This window comes from Gopherus evgoodei, chromosome 23 (genome assembly GCF_007399415.2).
Source record: "Gopherus evgoodei ecotype Sinaloan lineage chromosome 23, rGopEvg1_v1.p, whole genome shotgun sequence".
NCBI classification, from domain to species: domain Eukaryota; kingdom Metazoa; phylum Chordata; order Testudines; family Testudinidae; genus Gopherus; species Gopherus evgoodei.
In genome coordinates, this window is record NC_044344.1 from 4705366 (window position 1) to 4724860 (window position 19495).

The 19495-nt window shown below is 53.5% G+C and overlaps 1 protein-coding gene across 22 annotated transcripts in view; it reads left to right on the top strand.

Annotated features, from left to right (window-relative positions):
- SRCIN1 (SRC kinase signaling inhibitor 1) overlaps positions 1-17092 on the top strand; it is a 181919-nt gene extending 164827 nt beyond the window's left edge. For 14 of the 22 annotated variants that reach the window (XM_030541435.1, XM_030541446.1, XM_030541434.1 and 11 more), the window contains 3 exons: positions 860-2227; positions 7771-7908; positions 12455-17092. In XM_030541435.1, the coding sequence (XP_030397295.1) occupies positions 860-2227; positions 7771-7908; positions 12455-12676 (1728 nt within the window). In that variant the 3' untranslated portion in view covers positions 12677-17092. Of the gene's footprint in view, positions 1-859; positions 2228-7770; positions 7909-9112 lie in introns of all 22 variants that reach the window. The other 8 variants (XM_030541453.1, XM_030541454.1, XM_030541455.1 and 5 more) reach the window with 6 other exon arrangements.
- Positions 17093-19495: the final 2403 nt, after the last annotated feature.

The window sequence follows — 19495 nt, forward strand, 5'->3', positions numbered from 1 at the left end:
TGTGGAGGGCCTGGGCAGAGTCCCTTGCTAGCCCCCAGCTGCAGACAAAGGAAGTCCTGCCAGCACAGAATCCCCTACCCCTGAAAACACTAACACCTCCCTGCAGTGCACAGCTTGGGGGGGTCCCAGGCCCCTCTGTCTCCAGAATGTATTAGCCAAGCAGGTCAGAGACACATCCCTTGTGTGTTCCTAGCCTCTGACTGCCAGAAACTGGGACTGGACAATGGGCTGGATTGCTGGATAATTGCCCTGTTCTGTTCATTCCCTCTGAAGACAGGACCGTGGGCTAGCCGGACCATTGGTCTGACCCAGCCTAGCCCTTCTGATGTGCTAATGTAATAGTATCGGGTAGGATAAAGGCCGACTTGGCTCCTTCTCTGGGGATTTCTTCATTGTAGGGACCTGCAGCCCACTGCATCTCCTCCGCAGTCGTCTTTAATCCTGATTTCAGCTCTGTCGGCAGGCTTTTTAAGCAGCACATTGGCTGCGTGTTCCCGAGGGCAGCATCTATGCTGGTTAGGTGCCTAACTCCCATTGGCTCCTCTCACGTACCCAGGTGCACTGTACAGTCCAGTGGGCCTCTAACGGCATCAAGAGGTGCCTAAGTCACCATTCCCCAAAGGGGTTACTGAAACCAAGCCCTCCCTCTTGAGTTGTTCTGCGTCAGGCGTGGCCCAGCGCTCAGCGGCTGCAGAAGTGGCTGGATAGTCTGGGATTACAGACCCAGTGGGTGGATTGTGAAGTTGGCAGCCCAGGCTAGGCAGGATTACCTTCTAAGAAGCACTCAGCTTTGTTCATTTGCATGGTAAACTTCTCCCACTTCCCGCCTGCTGTTAACTGATCTGAATTTTCTCCATAGGAATCGGCCTCTCCAGCTGTCCCCCTCCCTCAGATTGTGCTCACCGAGTGCGTGTCTGACCCGCCTTCCTCTGAAGCAGAGCTGGAGGTGGCTGCAGAAACAGGCAGCCGTCAATGCGCTGGCCAGTCCAGCACCAGAGAGGTGGGAATGGAAGGATCTTCCCATGTTGAGCCTACACAGGCCATGGCGGAAACTGAGAGAAACTTGGAGGGGTTGGGGCTCTTGTCAAGCAGCCCTGAGAACCAGGCTGAAAGAGAGGAAAACTCTCTCATCCGGGTGCCATCTGATTTCTTAGAGCAGGCTCCGTCAGCACCTGGGAGCAGCCAAGCCTCCCCCCTCCAGCCTGGAGGTGCTCCAGAAGGAGAGAGAGCATTCTTAGTAACACCCCCCCTGACCCAGTCTCTGTCAAAGGATGGAGGGAACCCCTTGGTTGAGGAGGGAGGAAAAAAGGTTGGGACATTGAATGCTAGAGAGGAAGGCAGCTGTGAGACTGTGGCCTACGGGCCAGTTGTCCGTGTGGAGGACAAACCCCTCATCGATCTCGTGAAAGAAGCCGCAGACCCTGAAGTGGGTTCCGAGAAGGTCTCCTCCATCACTGACGAAGGCGAAGGGTCTAAAGCAGCCGTGGGATTTCACGGCGATGTCACAGAACCCAAAGCCAGGAGAACTTATCCAAGCTCGGAGAGGATGCCCCCCGCTTCTGAAGACCCCCGTGGGGCTAGCAAGCAGGCGCAAAGGGAAGATCTCACCAGCTGTCCAGCCTCAGAGTGTCCAACACCAAGACCAAGATCTTTCCCAGGCAAAGATCCAAACCACCAGGTGTCTGAACAACTCACGATACAGCCTCCTGAGGAGCACTTCAGTGCTCCATCGAGATCCAGTGAGCACCGAGCCATCTCTGGACAGAGAACCCTAGACCGACTTGCGGATGGAGAGGAGACCAAGGCAGCCTCGAATACTGGAGGGTCCCTAGCAGAGAGAGAGCACGAACTGGACCTAGAAGGCAAAAACAAAGAGGAAACATCTCCTCTCGGCTTTGCAAGTCTAAGCAGCCACGAGATTTGTGAATGCACATACCAAAGACTGGACACCCTTGAAGAAACTATCCGTGAGCTGGAGATGACCTTTAATGAAATCAATATCCACCCGTCAGCTGAATTTATATTCCGGAGAGAACTGCTGGGACAGCTGGGGTCTCAGGATGACAGAGGGCTAAAGGAGGGCTCGGGGGATCTTGAACACAGTTGCTGGCATGCCAGGACCGTGGATTCAGGACAGGATGAGGCTGATGCTCCCAGAAGATCATCTCTGAGCGGGACCAAGCCGCCTCTGCTCCCCAAGCCGCAGCTTCCGCTCGACAGTCCTAAGGTTTATTTTCTGTTCTTCTTCTTCTTGTGCTCTACGCTCAGATTCCCTCTGATGCCTTCTCTTCCTCCGTCTCTCCCCGGCCCCACCCCTTTCCTGAGAATCCAGCCGAGGTGTAAAAAACGTCCCCTCCTCTTCCCCTGGCATTCGGACAGACCCTGCGATAACTGCAAAAGGGGGGGAGAAATAACGGAGACTGGTGGCACGTGAACCGGAAAGGCAACAGGCCCTTTGCAGACGAACTGGCCCACCTGGCATCGCTCTCTGGCTTTCTCTCATGAGCCTTGTGGCTGATTTTTTACACCTTGTCTCCCAGCTGGGTGTTAGCGCTGAATTAGACCACAGTCAGCAGTCTTCATCCATTGCCCCCGTGTTCCGATGCCATCCGGTAGGGGAGGGGTGACTGGCTTCATGGTATGGCACAGACCTGGAAACAAGTGTGTCAGGGTGTGTCAGGCCCCAGTTAACCGCTGAGACCCTGGCCACCCCTCTGCTTTGGAACTCAATTTGGAACTCGAGTGCTGGCTGCTGGGTTCAAATTCAAACTGTAGCTGGATGGCTGGATGTCAAGTTTGCTGATCAACCCCAAGGCAGTAAAATCAGGTCCAGGTAAGAATGGGGGGGGACCCAAGAGACTTGGGAAGAGAAGGCAGATGACAAGGGAGACATTCCACACGGGGCCTTAGTGGCAGGTTTGAGAGGTAATTTTAGCATAGGATGAGCACTGAGAGCCAAGTTCTGCTGAAATTTACATCTTAACCTGTGTCCATCTGGAGTAACCATATTAATTTCTGTGCCGTTATTCCAGTTTCATGCCCGTGGGATTGAGGGCAGGATCAGATCCCGTATAAAGGGGCTCTGCATTGTGTTAATCAGAGTATGTCAGCGCTGCAAAGAAAAACCCGCGACACCGAATCTCAGAGCCTGGCTCAGGCTTCAGGGCTAAAAGCAGGGACGATGTTCCCGCTCGTGCTGGAGCCCGGACTCTGAAATCCAGCGAGCGCAAAGGGTCTCAGAGCCCCGGCTCCAGTCCGAACCTAAACATCTACATGGCTACTTTCAGCCTGGCAAGCCCAAGTCAGTTGGCCCAGGCCATGAGACTCACTGCCCCGGATTTTTCTTTGCCATGTAGACGTACCCCTAGGGACGCCACGTTAGATCCCCTCCATTTGTGAGTAAAAGGATGGAGACTTTTCCGTGTCTCTCACTTTTCTGACTAACTGCACTTTAAGTGGCCTTGCTAAGTGGCAGATGGTCCTAATTAAATCCCAGAGCGGAGCTCCTGAAGCTGTCCAGATTGGTTGCAAATGGAATCTGCAAGGACCAGGCTTCTTGCTGAAGAGCTGATGGGGGAAGGGGGTGGAGAGAACTCCGCCAGTCAGAACTCGGCTTATTCCTTTGTTAACCCTCAGCTTTTATGAATGAGTGAATCCCTTTTCCCTTCGTAGCAATTATACTGGGCCTGGTTCTTGCTTACATTAAGGCCCCTTGGACATCGCTGCGCCTGTGTAAATGGGACTTAAAATGGATGTAGCTGTCGTTTGCTGCCACTTCAGTTCTGGTTACACAGATGGATTGGTGTAGAGGGGCCACAGGGTCTGTCTACACTGCAGTCAGGTGATTGCAGCTCGTATAGACGTACGCGAGCAGCTTTAATTCAGCTAGCTTAGGTATGAGTAATGGTGAAGCTGCGGCAGCACCGGCTAGCTACCCAGGATCCCTTGCATGCTGCCATGGCTTTGCTGCTGTTGGTATCCGAACGCTGGTCACATCTCTGATGGCCGTATAGACAGACCCTGTGTGTAAATGAGAAAAGTTTTATTTATCGCTACAGTACCAGGACCTGTGGTTGCCTGGATGCATCACAAAACAAAGGTCTTGAAACAGGAGGCCACTTAGCTAGGGTTTGGCTGAATCGGTCACTAATCAGATGAAAATTCACCCCTGATCACCCTAAATTTCTGGGCTGTTTGAGACCCAGATCCAAATGTAATAGCTAACCCTTGTCTGTAATCACTGCAACAGGCAGCATTTCACACCAGAACATAGCTGGGCAGTGTTATTATATGTTCACAGCATGCACACAGAGAACTTAGACGCAGACAGAAATACGCCTGCTGGAAGGTTGCAGCGTAGCATGACTTTATATCTTAGAATTCAGAATGATAACCCACAAGAGCCCAAAAAACAGACAGCGAGAAATCAGGCTGCTCCCTAGAACAGCGCATCTCAACTCACCTCACTTTACTCTAGGCTGGCTGGCTGACACACTGGACTTCTCTTGTATGGCCCATTTAGCCTCACTCATTTACTATTCTGCTGAATCTAGTGTCATGGGCCTGATTTCTGTGTCACTGAAATGATGGTCCATCCATTTACAGCTCCTGGGTTAGGATGCTCAAGCCTGGCCTAAATTTCAGTTCAGCGCACGTCCTGCTCAGCATTCCTTTACAAAGCCCAGATGGAAAGACTCCGTTTATGTACCCATTGTAGCTGGTCCCAGATCTGCTAGTGTCTTTCCATAATAACTGTAGCAACCTGCATGGAACTTGGAGAGAGGAGCACAGGTTGCAGGATGGAAGAGTTTGGAAGAGGCACCAGAAAGTCAGTCTGTGTGCGCATGGCTAGAATGCTAGCATGCACTCCAGGAAACAATAATAAGGAACTACATGGGGCAAACGATTGCAGTGATTGGTTACTAGCTATTCCTTGGGTGCAGCCTTGATATCCGCCCAAGTTACAGGACCTCTGTCTGCTTACAGATTAATCTTTTCTTTGTGCTGCCCTTCCCACCAGCTTCTGTATCTCAAACTGTATGTGGATAGCTAATAAAAACTGCTTTATTCCCACTGTCATGATTCCCACCTGGAAATCTGCCTCTGTCTCAAAGCATCTCTCTTTCTTTCGCTTTCAAATGCATCCTCTCATCGAGCCGGGATGCATTCCGTCTGCTTTCGGTTTTCCATTGGTTTCAGTGGTTTTTCCCTAGTCCCTGCTGGTTGCATTGCGGACCTACCTGATGAGAACGTGCTGATGGACAAGGCGGGGGAGGTAATATCTTTTATTGGACCAACTTCTGTTGGTGAAAGAGACAAGCTTTCACAGAGCTTGTCCTGCGTTTCCCAGCCCGGAAGAGGAGTGTTATGCACACTTGAAACCTTGTCTCGTTCACCAACAGAGGTTGTTCCAATCAAATCTCTCACCTATCCTGGGACCGAAAATGCAACCGCAAAGTTTCCCGTTCATTTCTGAACATATCAAACCATGTGTATAATTGGGACCCGCCGGGGGAGAGGGATTAGGGTGATCTTGGTGTGGAAAGAACAGGGGGGAGTTGAGTTATTGGTCGAAGATGGGATCTGGCTACAGCATCAAGATCCAGGTTTGGGAAAAACCCCAAAGTTGAGGGACTTTTGGAACCTGTTTTTTGTCTCAGACGTCTACTAGGCCTTGGAGCTGTTTGCAAAACGTGGGGTCTGGATCCAGGCTTGGATTTCAAACCTCCCCAGCAGTACAGGGGTATTTGGCTCTGCAAGTAGGTTTGGGCCCATCTCAAGCACAGATGTTTGGCCAACAATTTCTAACCCGGATGCCTAAAATTACGCACCCAATTCCATAGTTTTGCACCTAAATCAAGGGCCTGGTTTCAGAGGTGCTGAGCACCTGCAGTTTCCATTGTCCTTAGCTGGAGCTGTGGGTGCTCAGTACCCACTGTGAGCACATTCATGTGCCTCTCTAGGTATCCCTCTGTGGGCACATTGGTTTTTACCGTTGTGCTTTCTGCATGGGGCTGCTGGTGCTTCACATCACACTGGAGAAGAAAGGTGCCAAGCCGGATTCTGATCTCAGTTACCCCAGAGTAAAGCTGGAGTAACTCCATCAAATTCGCTAGAGTAAATCTGGAATCATGCCATCAAATTGGGTGAGCAAGGGATGCATCTCCACTCCGGTGTCAGGTCTTCTGCTCTGACATCCCAGGCATGTTGTTCCCCCAGTCCCTGCACTTGGACATTTGCCGGCGACGCTCCCAGGAGACAAGAGTGTCGGGTCCCTGGTTAATTTGTGTCTCGGGATGCTGAGGGATGCTGCGTGGGTGTGGATGTCACACAGCACGGGTGGATCTGAGCAGAAGCCACCATGCATGGTGGGGATGCCCCTGCAGACCTCTGGGAAACAAGCCCCTGTGCTCACTGAGAAGTGCAGGGAAGTCATTTGGAAGGCTGGACTCTGCATGGCAGAGGCTCTGGTGGCCTGTTTCCAGCATGGGGCAGTACCGAAGGGATGTGTTTCCAATGCCAGAGAATCTCAGGGTGATCATCCGCTCCCAAGAGAAATTTAATCCCCAAAATACCAGGATGCCCCTTAAGATTCACTTGTTTTCTGTCTTTCTGATGGAGAGTTACGATGTGGTAACTGCATAAGTGTGCCGCCTTTTGAACAGCTCCGTCCTTTGCCGCCTCTCTTTGGTGACCCCTCTTCCCAAGACACATTCTGCCCTAAAGTTTGGGGGGATGGAGAGCCAGGGTTTTGGTTTGGCTCCATGTTACAGACCTAGGGCCATGAGCAAAGCTTGGCTCCCGCCCAGAAATCCTCACACGTTCTGGACTGCCTGGGTCTGAGGCTATGGTGATGGGCCTAACTGCCAGCCTGGGCCTCCCCTGAGATTCAAAAATCATGAGTCAGGCCAATCAAAATAGCTGGACTTTTTCTTTAAATGATACATTTGAGGTCCTTTGTCTTTTTGCCTTGTGCTTTTGAGCCTTTAGGCGCCACGATGTCAAACATCAATCTGCAGTCCCTGCTGCCTGGTGCTTTCCGTTGTTTCAAACTGAAAGCCTAGCTCCCTCATCGTGCTGTGAGGCTCGGAGCCAGGGAACTGATCAAAACACGAAAGCTCCCATGACTTGGAAGTGGCAAGAGCTGGCAAAGCTGGAACTGCTAACAGTGCCCCGGGCCAGGAGCCATGGGTTGGCCCAGCCAGGCTGTATCAAAGCAAGGTTCTCCTGAAGAGGGTCTTGCTGTGCCAGAAATGCTGCCAGGAGCTTGGGGTTGTGGGGAGAAACCTACTAGTGAAAAGCAGCAAATGCAGGCTCGGTTATGCTCGCGGACCCAATGCACTGTTCTATAGGAGCCGTAACGTGGGTGCCAGCCCCTGCCCAGAGGGTCTGCGTTTACCACTCAGTCCACATAGGGGTGAGCTTTTCTAAAGCGCTTGGGTCTAGATCCTGATTGATAGCAGTTAGGGGCCTGAATACCTTTGAGGATCTAGGCCGTAATGTTGGCCTAAGTCTGCTCCGACTGAGGGACCGATTTCAATGCGGGGCAGGTCGGTGTGGAGTGCTGATGAAAATCTCACCCCTGTTGGCATCGCACGGGCCCTGTGGATCTCACCCACAAAGTACTGCGAGATCTGCCCCCGGGAAGCAAGGCCAGGAATGCCGCTGGCTGGCCCCAACCCGCTGCCTCCCACGCCTGGAACCAGAGTGAGCGTTAGGTTGGCTCATGTGTCTGTGGGAATTAACCCCCAACCCTGTGTGTCTCAACAGAGTGGCGGGGTTTCCATTCCAGCCATGAAGATGGTGAATCCGGCCTCCAGGCTGAAGCAGAGCCAGCAGGGAAGCCCAGACAAAAGCAAACACATCAAGCAGAGGATGGAATACATGAGGATCCAGGGACAACAGCAGGTAGTTCATCTCTAGAGCAGCCGCAGGGGGACACAGAGCTGTGCTTTTCTTGCTGTGTCTGCAGGGGAGGGTGGGATTAACTTGCCCGAGAGGCTGTGATCTGACAGCACGCGTTTTCTGTTGCTGCCTTTTGGCCTCCGTCCCGGAGCTTGCCACAGGTGAGCGGGGAGGTATCTGTGTACCTGGGGGAGGCAGCTGCCTCGGGGGAGGTGAGATGTGCAATCAGCTCTGCTGAGCCCGCAGCACTGAACTAGGCAGTGAGCTGAGACCAGCAAACTCGCGTCACACGTGGTCTGAGGGTCGAAGTAGGATTCGTCTCTTCTGAGCTCCCCACCCCAGCTCCATTTCCACCCTCCTCCTGTCGGTTGGGGTGGGCCATGCCTGTCAGTCACCCTTTTCTAAGGAAAGACATTGATCAGTTTGCCCTTAGATCCTAGACAGGCTTGAAGCCCCTTCAGAGCCCACTGTGTTTGCGATTGCAAGTGGGTACCCCCCCACTCCCCCCATGCTCCCCACAAAGTGATCTTGTGGGTCCCAGTCTGTGTCCACAGGAGGTGCCCTCCTCTGGTGTCTCCTGGTGCATGCAGCTCTCTACTGGGGAGAGGAGCAGCAATTTATGGCCAGTGACGGTGGGGTGTGGAGCTGACATTCATGCTGGGGAGACTCCTGTGGAACGGGGTGCTTGGTTGCTCGGCTGTGTTCAGAGTCCGACCTCAGAGCAGTTTGATGTTGAGCTCAGCGAGGAATCAGTAGCCCATTGATGCCCGTGCCAGGCTCCGCCCACAAACACTAGCCACGCCCAGTGCTCTCTGTTAGCAAGATCCCAATGGATGCTTCCTAAGGGGGGGGTTGTCTCCCTCCCGTCTCCGGCCCCCTCCAGATAATCCTGCTCCCCATGCATCTTCACCCAGTGCACTGCGGGCTCCCCCAAACACACTGGGCCCATTCACGGCTCTGCAGTGGGGCGGGGGGACCATTGTGGCTTCGACCTCTGCAGCAGCTCTGGGCCCGCGTTCTTTCCGAGGGGGACATGTGAGATGGTGGGCGAAGGGGGTGGGGCGCTGGGAGCCCCTAGGGCAGGTGGATGAAGATTTGGAGTAGACCCCCCGCCAGGCGCCTCCCCATTCCACGCGGGCTCGTCTGCGGTAGCACTGAGGGTGCAGCTGGGTTCACTTGCTTCTGTTGTTCTTGCCGATGCGAACAGTGCTCACAGTGGCTGTCCAGCTTTCTGAGGCCACAAGGCAAGGTAACAAAAGCCAGTTTCTAGCCCTTAAACCTCCCCGACCTTCCCCTCCCCGACTGACACCCTGATCCTCTCCTCGCACCCCACCCCTTCTCTGCCAGCTTGTCCCCAGCACCCGTGCTGAGCCCGATCCCCCTGTCCCCGCTGAGCAACAGCACCCTGGGGAGGGCTTGTCCCATGTCCCATCCACAGTCTGTGTTTCAACCCCTCCCCCGATCCTACTGAAAAGTCCCAAATTTTGCTCCTTGGGGTGTAAAAAAACCCAGTTGATTCAAGGGTGGGTGCCCCCCCTCCCCCAGCCCGGCCGCCATGGCTGCACTGGGTTTTGAGCCACGTCACGTGAGCAAAATGGACCCGTCCCCGAAAGGATCTGAGCTGCTCCCTTTGCACGTTCCCCCACCCCCCCCGTGCTAACCGGCGTCCAGATGCCGAGAGCCCAGCACAGGTGCTGTTTGTCAGTTCCTGGGAGCAGCCTCCGGCCCCAGCCAGCTCCCAGCCGAGAGGCAGCCCCCAGCCCCACCATGGTGCCATTGAGGTCCTTCTGCAGGGTAGGGGTTGGGGTGTCTGTGCATGGCCAGACTCCCTGCCCCCCCCCACTCCACTCCACTCAATCTTGCAGTGTTACGCTGGCCCATGACAAGCAGTGGTGTCCCCCCCAATATACCAGATCCCTTCATCTGGTCAGTTCTCATGATGACGATTTGGGGCTGATTTCCCTTTGCCGGTCCATGGGCGCCTGACTCGTTTGTGTCTGGCCTGGTGCATACAGGACTCCAAAGGACCAGTCAGGAGCCGCAGTTCGGGCGCGGGGGTGGGGGGGATCCTCCCTAGGTATGGAGACCCGACAGGTAACGCCGCCGAGGCAATTCACCTAGACCCACTTCATCACCCCGCTGCAGACCAGAGTAGCTGGCAGGGAAGCCATCATGTCCTGACATCAGGCCTCTGGCACTGGCCACCGTCAGATGACAGGACGCTGGGCTAGATGGGCCATCGGTCTGACCCAGCATGGCTGCTCCTATGCTCTTCTGTCCTCTCTAGATGCTAGCAAATACCTAGGGCCACAGGTGCCTAAGCCCTCCTAGACCCTCTCTTCCATTCCCTGCTGGTGCAGGATTGTGCCCCCGCACATGCCTTGGCCAATCTAGGGTTTCAGGGCTGTGATTTGGGCACCCATCTAAGGCAGCATTTTGCCACCAGCTGGTCGAGAGCCTCCTGGGGATCACAAAAAAGCACAATGGGGGACGGGGGTGTCATAAGACATTTGCTCATTTTATTACAGTCTGGAGCAAAGAAAATCTCGCCCTCCCATGCCACATTTGCGGGTTGTGTTCCCTGGCAACCTCTCGCCGCGCACACACAATAGCGGCCAGTCATGTAGCACAATTAGCACTGACACAGGGGTTTTTTTTAACTCTTTTGTAGTTGCAAAAATTGTTGATTTAGTATAAAGGGGCTGTTAAGTTGAAAACCCCACTGAGAAACGCTAGGCGAAGAGTTTTGGAGCAGGGCGTCTAAATGAGCTAGGCGCACAGATGTCTTTGACGTTGGAAAAATCCCATTATAGGGTACCGCAAATCCATGGGAGTTTGGCACTCAGGTCATCTAGGCGGCTTGGAAAACGTCCAGGGTGCCGTCCAGAGGCCATGCCGTGCCCAATGCATTGCACCATGGGGATGGCTTTCCAGAGACCCAGCCTGACCTTGCCCTATCCTGATTCCCTCACCACCACCACCCGTTCCTCTCAGCCAGAAGCTCGGCGGCTCCCCAAGTCCATTCCTCCACCGCCTCGAGAGTCACACACTTTGGTCTGCCAGAACCTGCCCCAATGCCTGCTGTGGTCATAAGGAAGCTTTCCATTGCCTTCAGTGGCCTCTGGGATTGCACCCTTTGTCATACTGGCCCTTCTCTGCATGTAGGGGCCAGCTGCACAGTGGACCTCTCTCCCCTTCCATCTACCAACTTGGGGCGGGGGGAAGTCTTGTAAGAGAACCTGTGGGTTTGCCTCTTCCCTAGCAGGTTACAAACAGCTGCCGAGACTCTTCGTGTTTGCTCAATCAGTCCCAGGTGTCCCTCACCAGGAGTTTTGCTTGGGCAACATGGACTATTCGATTTCAATGCTTCATAAAGTTTTGGGGTGCTGGCCTCGTTCCCCATGCTTAGGCTAACCCAGCTTGGGCGGGGACAGCAGAGTCACATTTTGGAGGACCTACCCCTATCCCCCACTCCCTGTGGTTTCTGAAGCTGCTAGATTCCAATACAGGTCACTGAACGCTCCCCCGACCCTCCCCAGCCAAGCGATGCGCCCCGGGGTTCAGATGCATCTATGAACAACTGTCCTTTTCTTTTGCACCTGTGGGGCGGCTCTGATAAACAGCACCTCTGCAGCAACCTCCCCCCTCCTGACCCCCCTGGAAATCCTGCCTTCCCCCACGCAGCTGTGATGCAACTAACTTGAATATAGTCATTGTTCTAACACGCTGTGCATGCCCAGTCTAACATTTCAATTCTTGTCCCCCCCACCCCAACCTTTCTCTCCTGTCTCCCTCTGCCTGCCTGCCTCGATGTGTGCGTGTGTGTCCGTCTGTCTGTCTCTCTCTCGCCTTCTCCTCTTGGTGATGCTCCTTCCCTCATCCAGTAACCCGTGGAACCAGATCATCTCGTGCTCTGTTTGTGGTGTGGACCTTTTCCCAGCTGCTCGACCTCAGGCCTAAATCAATGCTGCTTCTGAACAAATTCCTTTAAAAAAACAAACTGTTTGATTCCCCCGCCCTTCCTCCTCCTCCTTGAATCTTGCTTTTCTTTCTAGGCCGCTAGATCATCTAAAGAGGCTAGTGGGCTGAGTGAGACTTCCAGTCCAGTCTCAGAAAAAACTACTCCTGGCAGAACATCTATCCCTGTATTGACTTCCTTTGGGGCAAGGAACTCATCCATTTCATTCTAAAGCTCCTTGCCAACTTCTCATTCAACTGTTTTCCTCCTTCCTGGGGCCTGGCTTCTCTCTTCCCTACACTCCTCCCTTGGACTGTTTCTTGAGGCAACTTCAAAGGTCACCAGATGTCCCTTTAGCTTTTTATTTTAATTGTCCTGCTCCACTATGGCCGACCTTCGGTCTCGCATCCTGCTCCACTATGGCCGACCTCCTGTCTCACTTCCTGCTCCAATATGGCCAACCTGCCACTTTCTGTTTCTTCCTCTCTTTTTTCTGTTGTTGTTGTTCTTTCTGTTGGTGGTTTGTTTGTTTTTTTTTCTCCCCTCTCGACACCTCCTTTTTTCCATCCTGGCATTTTTTGTTTATTTAAGAGCGCTAAGAACTTCACTCCGCCCGTTCTACGAGCGTCAAGCAACGAGGACGGTGCACAGCGCCAGAACCTGCCACGCCTAGTTCAAGGGGGACCAGAACAAAAGCAGAAGGCCGTTGACAGGGGGAGGAAGGGTGTTGGGGGGAGGCGGCTTCTGAAGACGCCTCAGAAACCCTCAGATCTGACTGTTAATGCGGCTGCCACTCCTTTTTTCTTTCCTTAAAGTTTTTTATCAGCTGTAACTGTGATTAATCCTGTAGGAAACTGTGCTGCAGTCTTCTAGCCAAGTCTTCATGGGTCAGTGGTGTTTTGACTTTGGGGCCTGTGCGTGCAGCTATTCTGTTGGGCTTTTGATTGTTGACTTGCTGAAAGGTCAGTGCTATACTGAAGGCCACCAGGGCTCATCTCGCAAGAAGCCAGAGCGTCAGTGTTTGCATTAGCTTCGCTGTCTCTTTCTTCCAAGAGTTTCCAAGGGAAACACCTGAGCGGGTTTGGTCGGCGAGATTGCCTAGTGCTTCGCAAATGGAAAGACCAAAGGTCAGGGCATGTCAGTGGCAGGGAGGCAGAATGTTACTCCAAGAGACGTGGCTTGAAACGGGTAGAGAAATTGGAATGAGACGGGGGGGGGCCAGTTCCTAAAGGAGTCAGGTTTCCCATCATCTTAGTTTCATAATGTGGCACTTTAAAGATTTGGTCAGTTCCTTCCTGTAGGGAGAGAGAGAAACTGGCGGAGGCAGCCCGGGGCTGCGTGGAGCAGAGGGGTGATGCTGAATGGTGAGGCCAGGGGCTGGGTGGCATAGAAAGGGCCGATACCGCCAGGCATTGATCATGTCAGACTGAGGGATGTGGGAGGGGAGTGCAATGGGATTGGGAAAGGCAGAGGAATGCAGGTGGGAAGGGCAAGGTTGTAAGCCCTGGATCTCGACTGGGGGAGAAAGGGCATGACCCCAACGAGGGTCATGGCTTGTAAGACCCTGCCCTTCCATATTGTCCTGCACCGGCAAAGGGTGAGTGCCACTGTAAGAAGCAATATACTGTGTGCCCAGATGGGGGGTGTCGATGCCGAGGCTGCGAATGCTGCTGGAGTTCAATGCTCCTGTTCCGCATTCTGGCCTCTGCATGGACTCACTGGTAAGTGGGAGTCTGGCATAACAGGTCCTCGCCTTGGGCTGAGGTGGGGGGGGAGTGGCAGTCCCCCATCGGGCCCTCTAAAATCAATAGTAATCAGCTCTGGTCAGGCAGGGCCGCAGGGAGCACACCAGGGGCTAGTGGCTGGTTGTACCAGCAGTAGCACCCCCAGGGGGTTGTAACGCACAGATGAGCAGAGGGAAGGAATGCAAAGTACAAACAGTTGAGGAGCTGCCCTTGCACCGTGGCTGTAACGAATGCACTGTCTAGCAGGGCAAAGGGCGAGGGCTCATTAGAGGAACCCGAGGGAGGGAGATGGGGAATGAGCCACAGGTCCAGCGGCCAACACTGGGTCTCTTGGGCTCAGTCTGGAGCCACGGAGAGTGGGCGCAAAAGAGGGGCCCATGCCTGGACTCAGATAGGTACGGAAGAGGTTTCTTAAAGTACAATACATACATGTGCGTGTGTGTGGGGTGGGTGGGGGGAATGGCCAGTCACTGGACAAACAAAATGTAAGCACAGATTATATCTAGGGGAATCTATGCGAGCTGTGTGTGTGTGTGGGTGGGTGGGTGTGAATATCCAAAACGCTATATTGTAGAGTGCGGATCCTGTGCAACTAGAGTACGAAATCGAATCACTTCTTTCGTTGGCTAGTTTGTTGTCCGTTTTCAGTTCCTTCTCTTTTTTTTTCCCTTTCTTTCTTTTTTGTATAGCAATCATTTTTGTACGAGAAGAACGAGCCTTTTTTTGAATAACAAAGAGAAAAGAAAAAAAAAAGAAAAGAACCATAATGCAATTTCTTTGGATTGCAAAAAGCAACTCTTTACATTTAAGTGAAGTGTCTTAACATTTTATATTGTTTTAAAAATATATTTACATATTATATATATATAATATACGTAATATAAATATATATATAAATATTTAAAAAAAGAAGAAATAAAAGAACTCTCTTCACGGCTGGTGTATGAGGAGGTGGATCTTCTTCCCTGGTGAGATTTTTGCTTTAGAAATGCAGCTTTAACCCTAATGCTCAGCTTTACCATCCTGTTTCCATGCTTTTCCTAGACCCCTCCCTGTTGTCTGTCACTCTTACATTTTGTGTGCAGCGTGGGAGAGGCTGGTATGCATGTGGACGGAGCCACTGGTGCTTAGGTGTGACACCAAGCACCAGGATAGGTTGTCAGTAGCAGGGATTGAACCTGTGACCTCTGGATTGTAAAGTATGATCTATAAAGCCCAAGTCTTAGGGGCTGAAGCAGACTTGTTGCCTGCTGTGGCATGGCCACTGGGGGGGGGGGGTCACAAGATATAGGCAGAGTCAGGCACATGAGGGGGCCAGATAAAAGGAACAGCAGGAGGTGAAGTTTAGTGGGGGACTTAGCACCAGCTGCTGGGCACGCAGGGGAAGGAGCTGTTCCAGCTCTTAAAGACGGTGCTGGTTGTATGCCTAGATTATTTCCCCCTTGCCCAGCATTGTTCAAGCCCTTCCCCACCCCAGGGCCAACTTCCCCCCCATCCCCCGGATGGGCCAGCATCAGTCCGACACCCCTCTCCGGGCCCATGGCCCAGTGCCCCAGCTCGTAGCCAGACGCTGTTGCATGGCTTGGCCTCACACGGCGGGGCAAAGTGCTCAGGCGTGGCCTTTCGGGACGAAGGAGGAGCCGGAGCCAGGCTCAACAAACAGAAGTTGAGGCGTTAATTTAAAAAAATTAAAAAAAAATTCAGTACCAAAGTGAACCATAGTAGCAAAGCTGCGGCTTCTGCTTGCTTGCCTGGCTCCCCTCCGCCACCCACCCCCAGGCGCCGTCCCGCGGGCTCCCCGAACCCACTTCCACCGCCTGCCTAGGGCAAGGCCAAAGAAAGAACATCCCAGCAAAGGCCAGGAGGTGGCAGGGGCATGGCATGTCTCATGGCCACTAGTGACCGCCGGGTCCCAGGATGGGGGTGTTCCCAGCTCAGAGCAGAGCACCCAGTATTAAGAAGGGCCAGATGCCCTGGTGACGGCCTTCTGGCTCCCACGGGGGGGGGGGGCATACCCCCACTGTGCCTCAAGGTAGGGGCGGGACCAGGTCTCTGCTGCTGGGGGCCAGTGCGTCAGGTTTGGCGTGTGTGTAGGAAGGGTGGGGAGGCTTACAATAGAAATGCTAGCATAGCCTGCATGCCTGTAGCTAAGGGCTAGGCCCCTGCACAGTGCTTTCTCCCCCCCCCCACCGCACTGGAGGGGGAGGGTGTTTTTAAAAGCTAGTCAGCTAAACCACTGCCAGCCACCCACCCTGTCTTCAGCCTCAGCTGGGCGTGTGTAACTTGCTTTCCACCAGGCCTGCGCCGGCTGGAACGGGCTTCCGGGCGCAGGCAGTTGTGTCAGTAAAATAGCAAAAAATGTTGCAGCCTGGGGCAGGGGGGCGGGGGGCGGGAGGCGGAGATTATTTTTTTCAAAGACCCAACTAGGGTAACATGGTCAAAAGCACCTAAGGCCCCGTTCCTCCATGGTACTTATGCACCTAATGCCCATTGGTGGCAGTAGGCGTTCAGCAGCTAACCACATTTCAGGGTCTGGGGCTTAGGCAATAGGAAAAAAAAAATCAATGGGCTTTTGAAAATGCTTCACTAGCCACATACCCCAGGTGCCTAACGCCCAGTGGCTTTTAAGGGGCCTCGGGGGCCTTTGAACAGCTATCCCAAAGCTGCTTGAGGTGCCCAGCTGCAGGCGCCTGTGTGTTGCACAGGCTTTCCCCTCGCACAGTGGCCACAGGGTAGTGGGGCAGCCTTTTGGCCCCCAGGAGGCGATTTTCCACACCAGGCTCTGGCGTTGGAAGGAATTACTGGGCATTTTGGTTTGGTTAATTTCTATTGGCTTCGTTTCCTACCCCAGCTGTGCCGCGTGTGCGTGTGTGAGAGCGCGCGCGTTCGTTCATTTTTCATGGCATCACTCAACTTGTGTGTGAGCCCAACAATCACAGCGTGTTGACTTAAAAAAATAAACCCACTTTATTCTGACTTTTAAATTAAAAAAAAAAAAAAACAAACCTCTAAAAAAGCACCTCCCAAGTTATGCATGTCTCCCTGGAGCCGCTGCTGCATGCCACACCTCGCTTTCGTCGTCTGAGACTGTACGTTGGTTAAAAATTTTAAAAGGACAAAAAAAGAAAACTTTAGATGCTGTTTTGGGGGTTTCTACAATTTTGTGTGTGTGTGTGTGTGTCTCTCTCTCGCATGAATTTTATTGTGAACTGTTTTGAAAAAAAAAATACAAAACAAACCCCTGCTGGTGGTAAAGGACAGTTCTGGAGTCTGTATGTTTTTGTAAATCTTTTTTCCGGCTGCTGTCTGTAGCGTAGGTCTATGTATAAGCTCTATGGATGCCATGGATAGTTCTGTGAGAAATGTGATCATTGTAACTTGAAAAAAATTCCAAATGACAAAGGGTTGCTTTTGCCTTTTCCTTTCTTAGTTTCTTTTTTATCCGAGTGTCTGGCTTTAATAAAACACTTTTTTTTTCTCTATAGCACGTCTTCCTTTTGTCGTTTATTACTGCCTCTTAACCACCCGCCACCCACTCCTCCGCGGCCTGAGAAAAGCCTTCCGCGGGGAGAGGGCCGCGATGCTGCAGTCTTAGTTCTAGCACGGTACCCTGATGCCGCTACACATACACACCAACTTCTAGCTCTAGTTCAGGTGGGGTTTTACCTGAAGCCCGTTGGCCCTGCCGCATGCTCAAGCCTTGTTGACCCGCTGACTAGTCTCAGCGACGCAGTGGGTGAGGTACCATCTTTTATTGGCCCAACGTCTGTCGGTGAGACAGGTTTTCGCCGCTTCTTCAAGGCTGAGAAGGTTCTCAGGGTACGTCTACACTGCAGTTACACACCTGGGGCTGGCCGGGCGGCTGCCTGGGCCTCAGACTGCGGGGCTGTACACGTGCAGTAGCGACATTCGGGCTTGGGCTGGTGCCAGCACTTTGGGCTCACAGGGACTAGGGCCGGGCACAGGAACGTAGGCACTGTCATTTTACAGCCTGTGCGCTGGTGTCGAAGTGCAGTGTAGACGTACTCCGGTGCAGCTAAATATACGATGGAGCAGATCAAAAACCTTCCTAGGAATAAATTGCCTGGGGAAATTGTGGAATCTCCATCACTGGGGATTTTTAAGAGCAGGTTGGACAAACTCCTGTCAGGGATGGTCTAGATAATGGTTAGTCCTGCCATGAGTGCAGGGGCCTGGACTGGCTGCCCTCTCGAGGCAGTGAGTCTGTGCTGCTTTAGGTAACATATTCTAAGGGCCCCGTTAACCTCTCTGCAGTCACAGGGGCTAGTGGGTTACAGCTTGTGCTAATAAGCCACAACTCCAGTGTCTTCATTAAATCCAGGCCCGTTAGCATCTAGCCAGGGAATGATTGGCAGTTCGGCCTCGTCTGCGAAGGGCTGCAGGTTTCCTAGGAGGCCGGCGCGGTCAGCGCCAGGGTGCTCATGGTGATGGGTTGTTGGGTTCTGTGTGAGTTCATGTGCGAGCAGAGCGCTAGGCTGGGTCCCCCCCCACCCCCCGAGGCCAGGGCTACGCTAGCACGTTGACAGCTGTGCTGGGGTGGAGCCGCCCGACTGAATAAAACCACCTCAACAAGCGGCGGTAGCTATGGCGACATCAGGGTTGTTGATGTACGTGGCCTTAGCGCAGGAGTTGTCAAACGGGGGGGGGGGGGCACCAGGGCTGGCTTAGACTTGCTGGGGCCTGGGTGGGGGCAGAGCTGAAGCGTGAGCACCCACCCCCATGCCCAGGGCTGAAGTCCATAGGCTTCAGCCCTGGGCATCGGGACTCAGAGCACAGGCCCCTGCCTGGCACTGAAACTCTTGGGCTTCAACTCCCCCCCACACACACACCCCCGCCCACCTGGGGCTCAGGGTTCAGTGCCCCCTCCTGGGCCCCTGTAGAAATGCTTAGTGTCGAAGGGGGGGGTCGCGCTGTAAAGCCCCCCCTTGGAGGTTTTTAGGACCCCGTGTTGTGAGAGGTGTGCCCTCCCCCCGGCTCACGAAAGGGCTGGTATTGGGCAGGGGCAAAGCAGCAGCAGGTGGGCTCAGCTACATCTAACCCCCCCCCCCCGCAAGCTCCATAGCTGTGCTGGCCTAACCCCTGGTCAGACAAATGCCTGTTGCCCTAGCTACATCGCTTGGGGAGGTGGTGTTGCTATAACAACACTGGGGGGGCATCCCTTTAAGAAGCAGCTACATGACAGCGCCCCTAGTGTAGACAGGGCCTGAGTTACAACTCGGGTGCTGCTCAGCCAATCCCTCCAGCTGGTCACTGTGTGGTGGATTCACTTGGCTCGCGTGCGAGCAAGTGTACGAACATGAGCCCAGTGGGGCCATGCAAATGAGCCACAGCCCTCGTGTCTGTACAGTGCCTAGCGCCATGGGGCCCTGCTCCAGCACTGGGACTGCTGGGTAATCCTGTAAGACAAGTAATAATGATAACGATGCTAACAGGGACTGCAGCTGCACCCCCACTGCCCCTTTTTGCAGAGACAGTCATGTGAGGTGGGGAGCCTTGATCAACCCCGACCTGGCATCGTCTTGCCCAAATGGGGGGAGTTTATTTTGTGGCTGCATCCCCTATTCACCCGAGCTCTGCCCCTTCTTCCCACATCATGAGACGTCACTGAGTCACCATCACATTACCAGCCCTGCGGGATTGTCCAAAGGCCCTGAGTTAAGAAGGTGCACGAGGCCCACGAGTGGTATCATGGGAACTGCCGTAATGCACCATCCAACGATCCAGCGCGCCCAGCGCCAACCCAGGCAGTTGCTGAGTTCGGTGTCAGATACGCCCCTTAAGTGCATGGTGGTGGAATTGGCTGGCCCACGCAGGTAAGTTTGGTTGCTAAAAAGCCAAGTGACCAGATCAATAAAAGCAGAAAGAC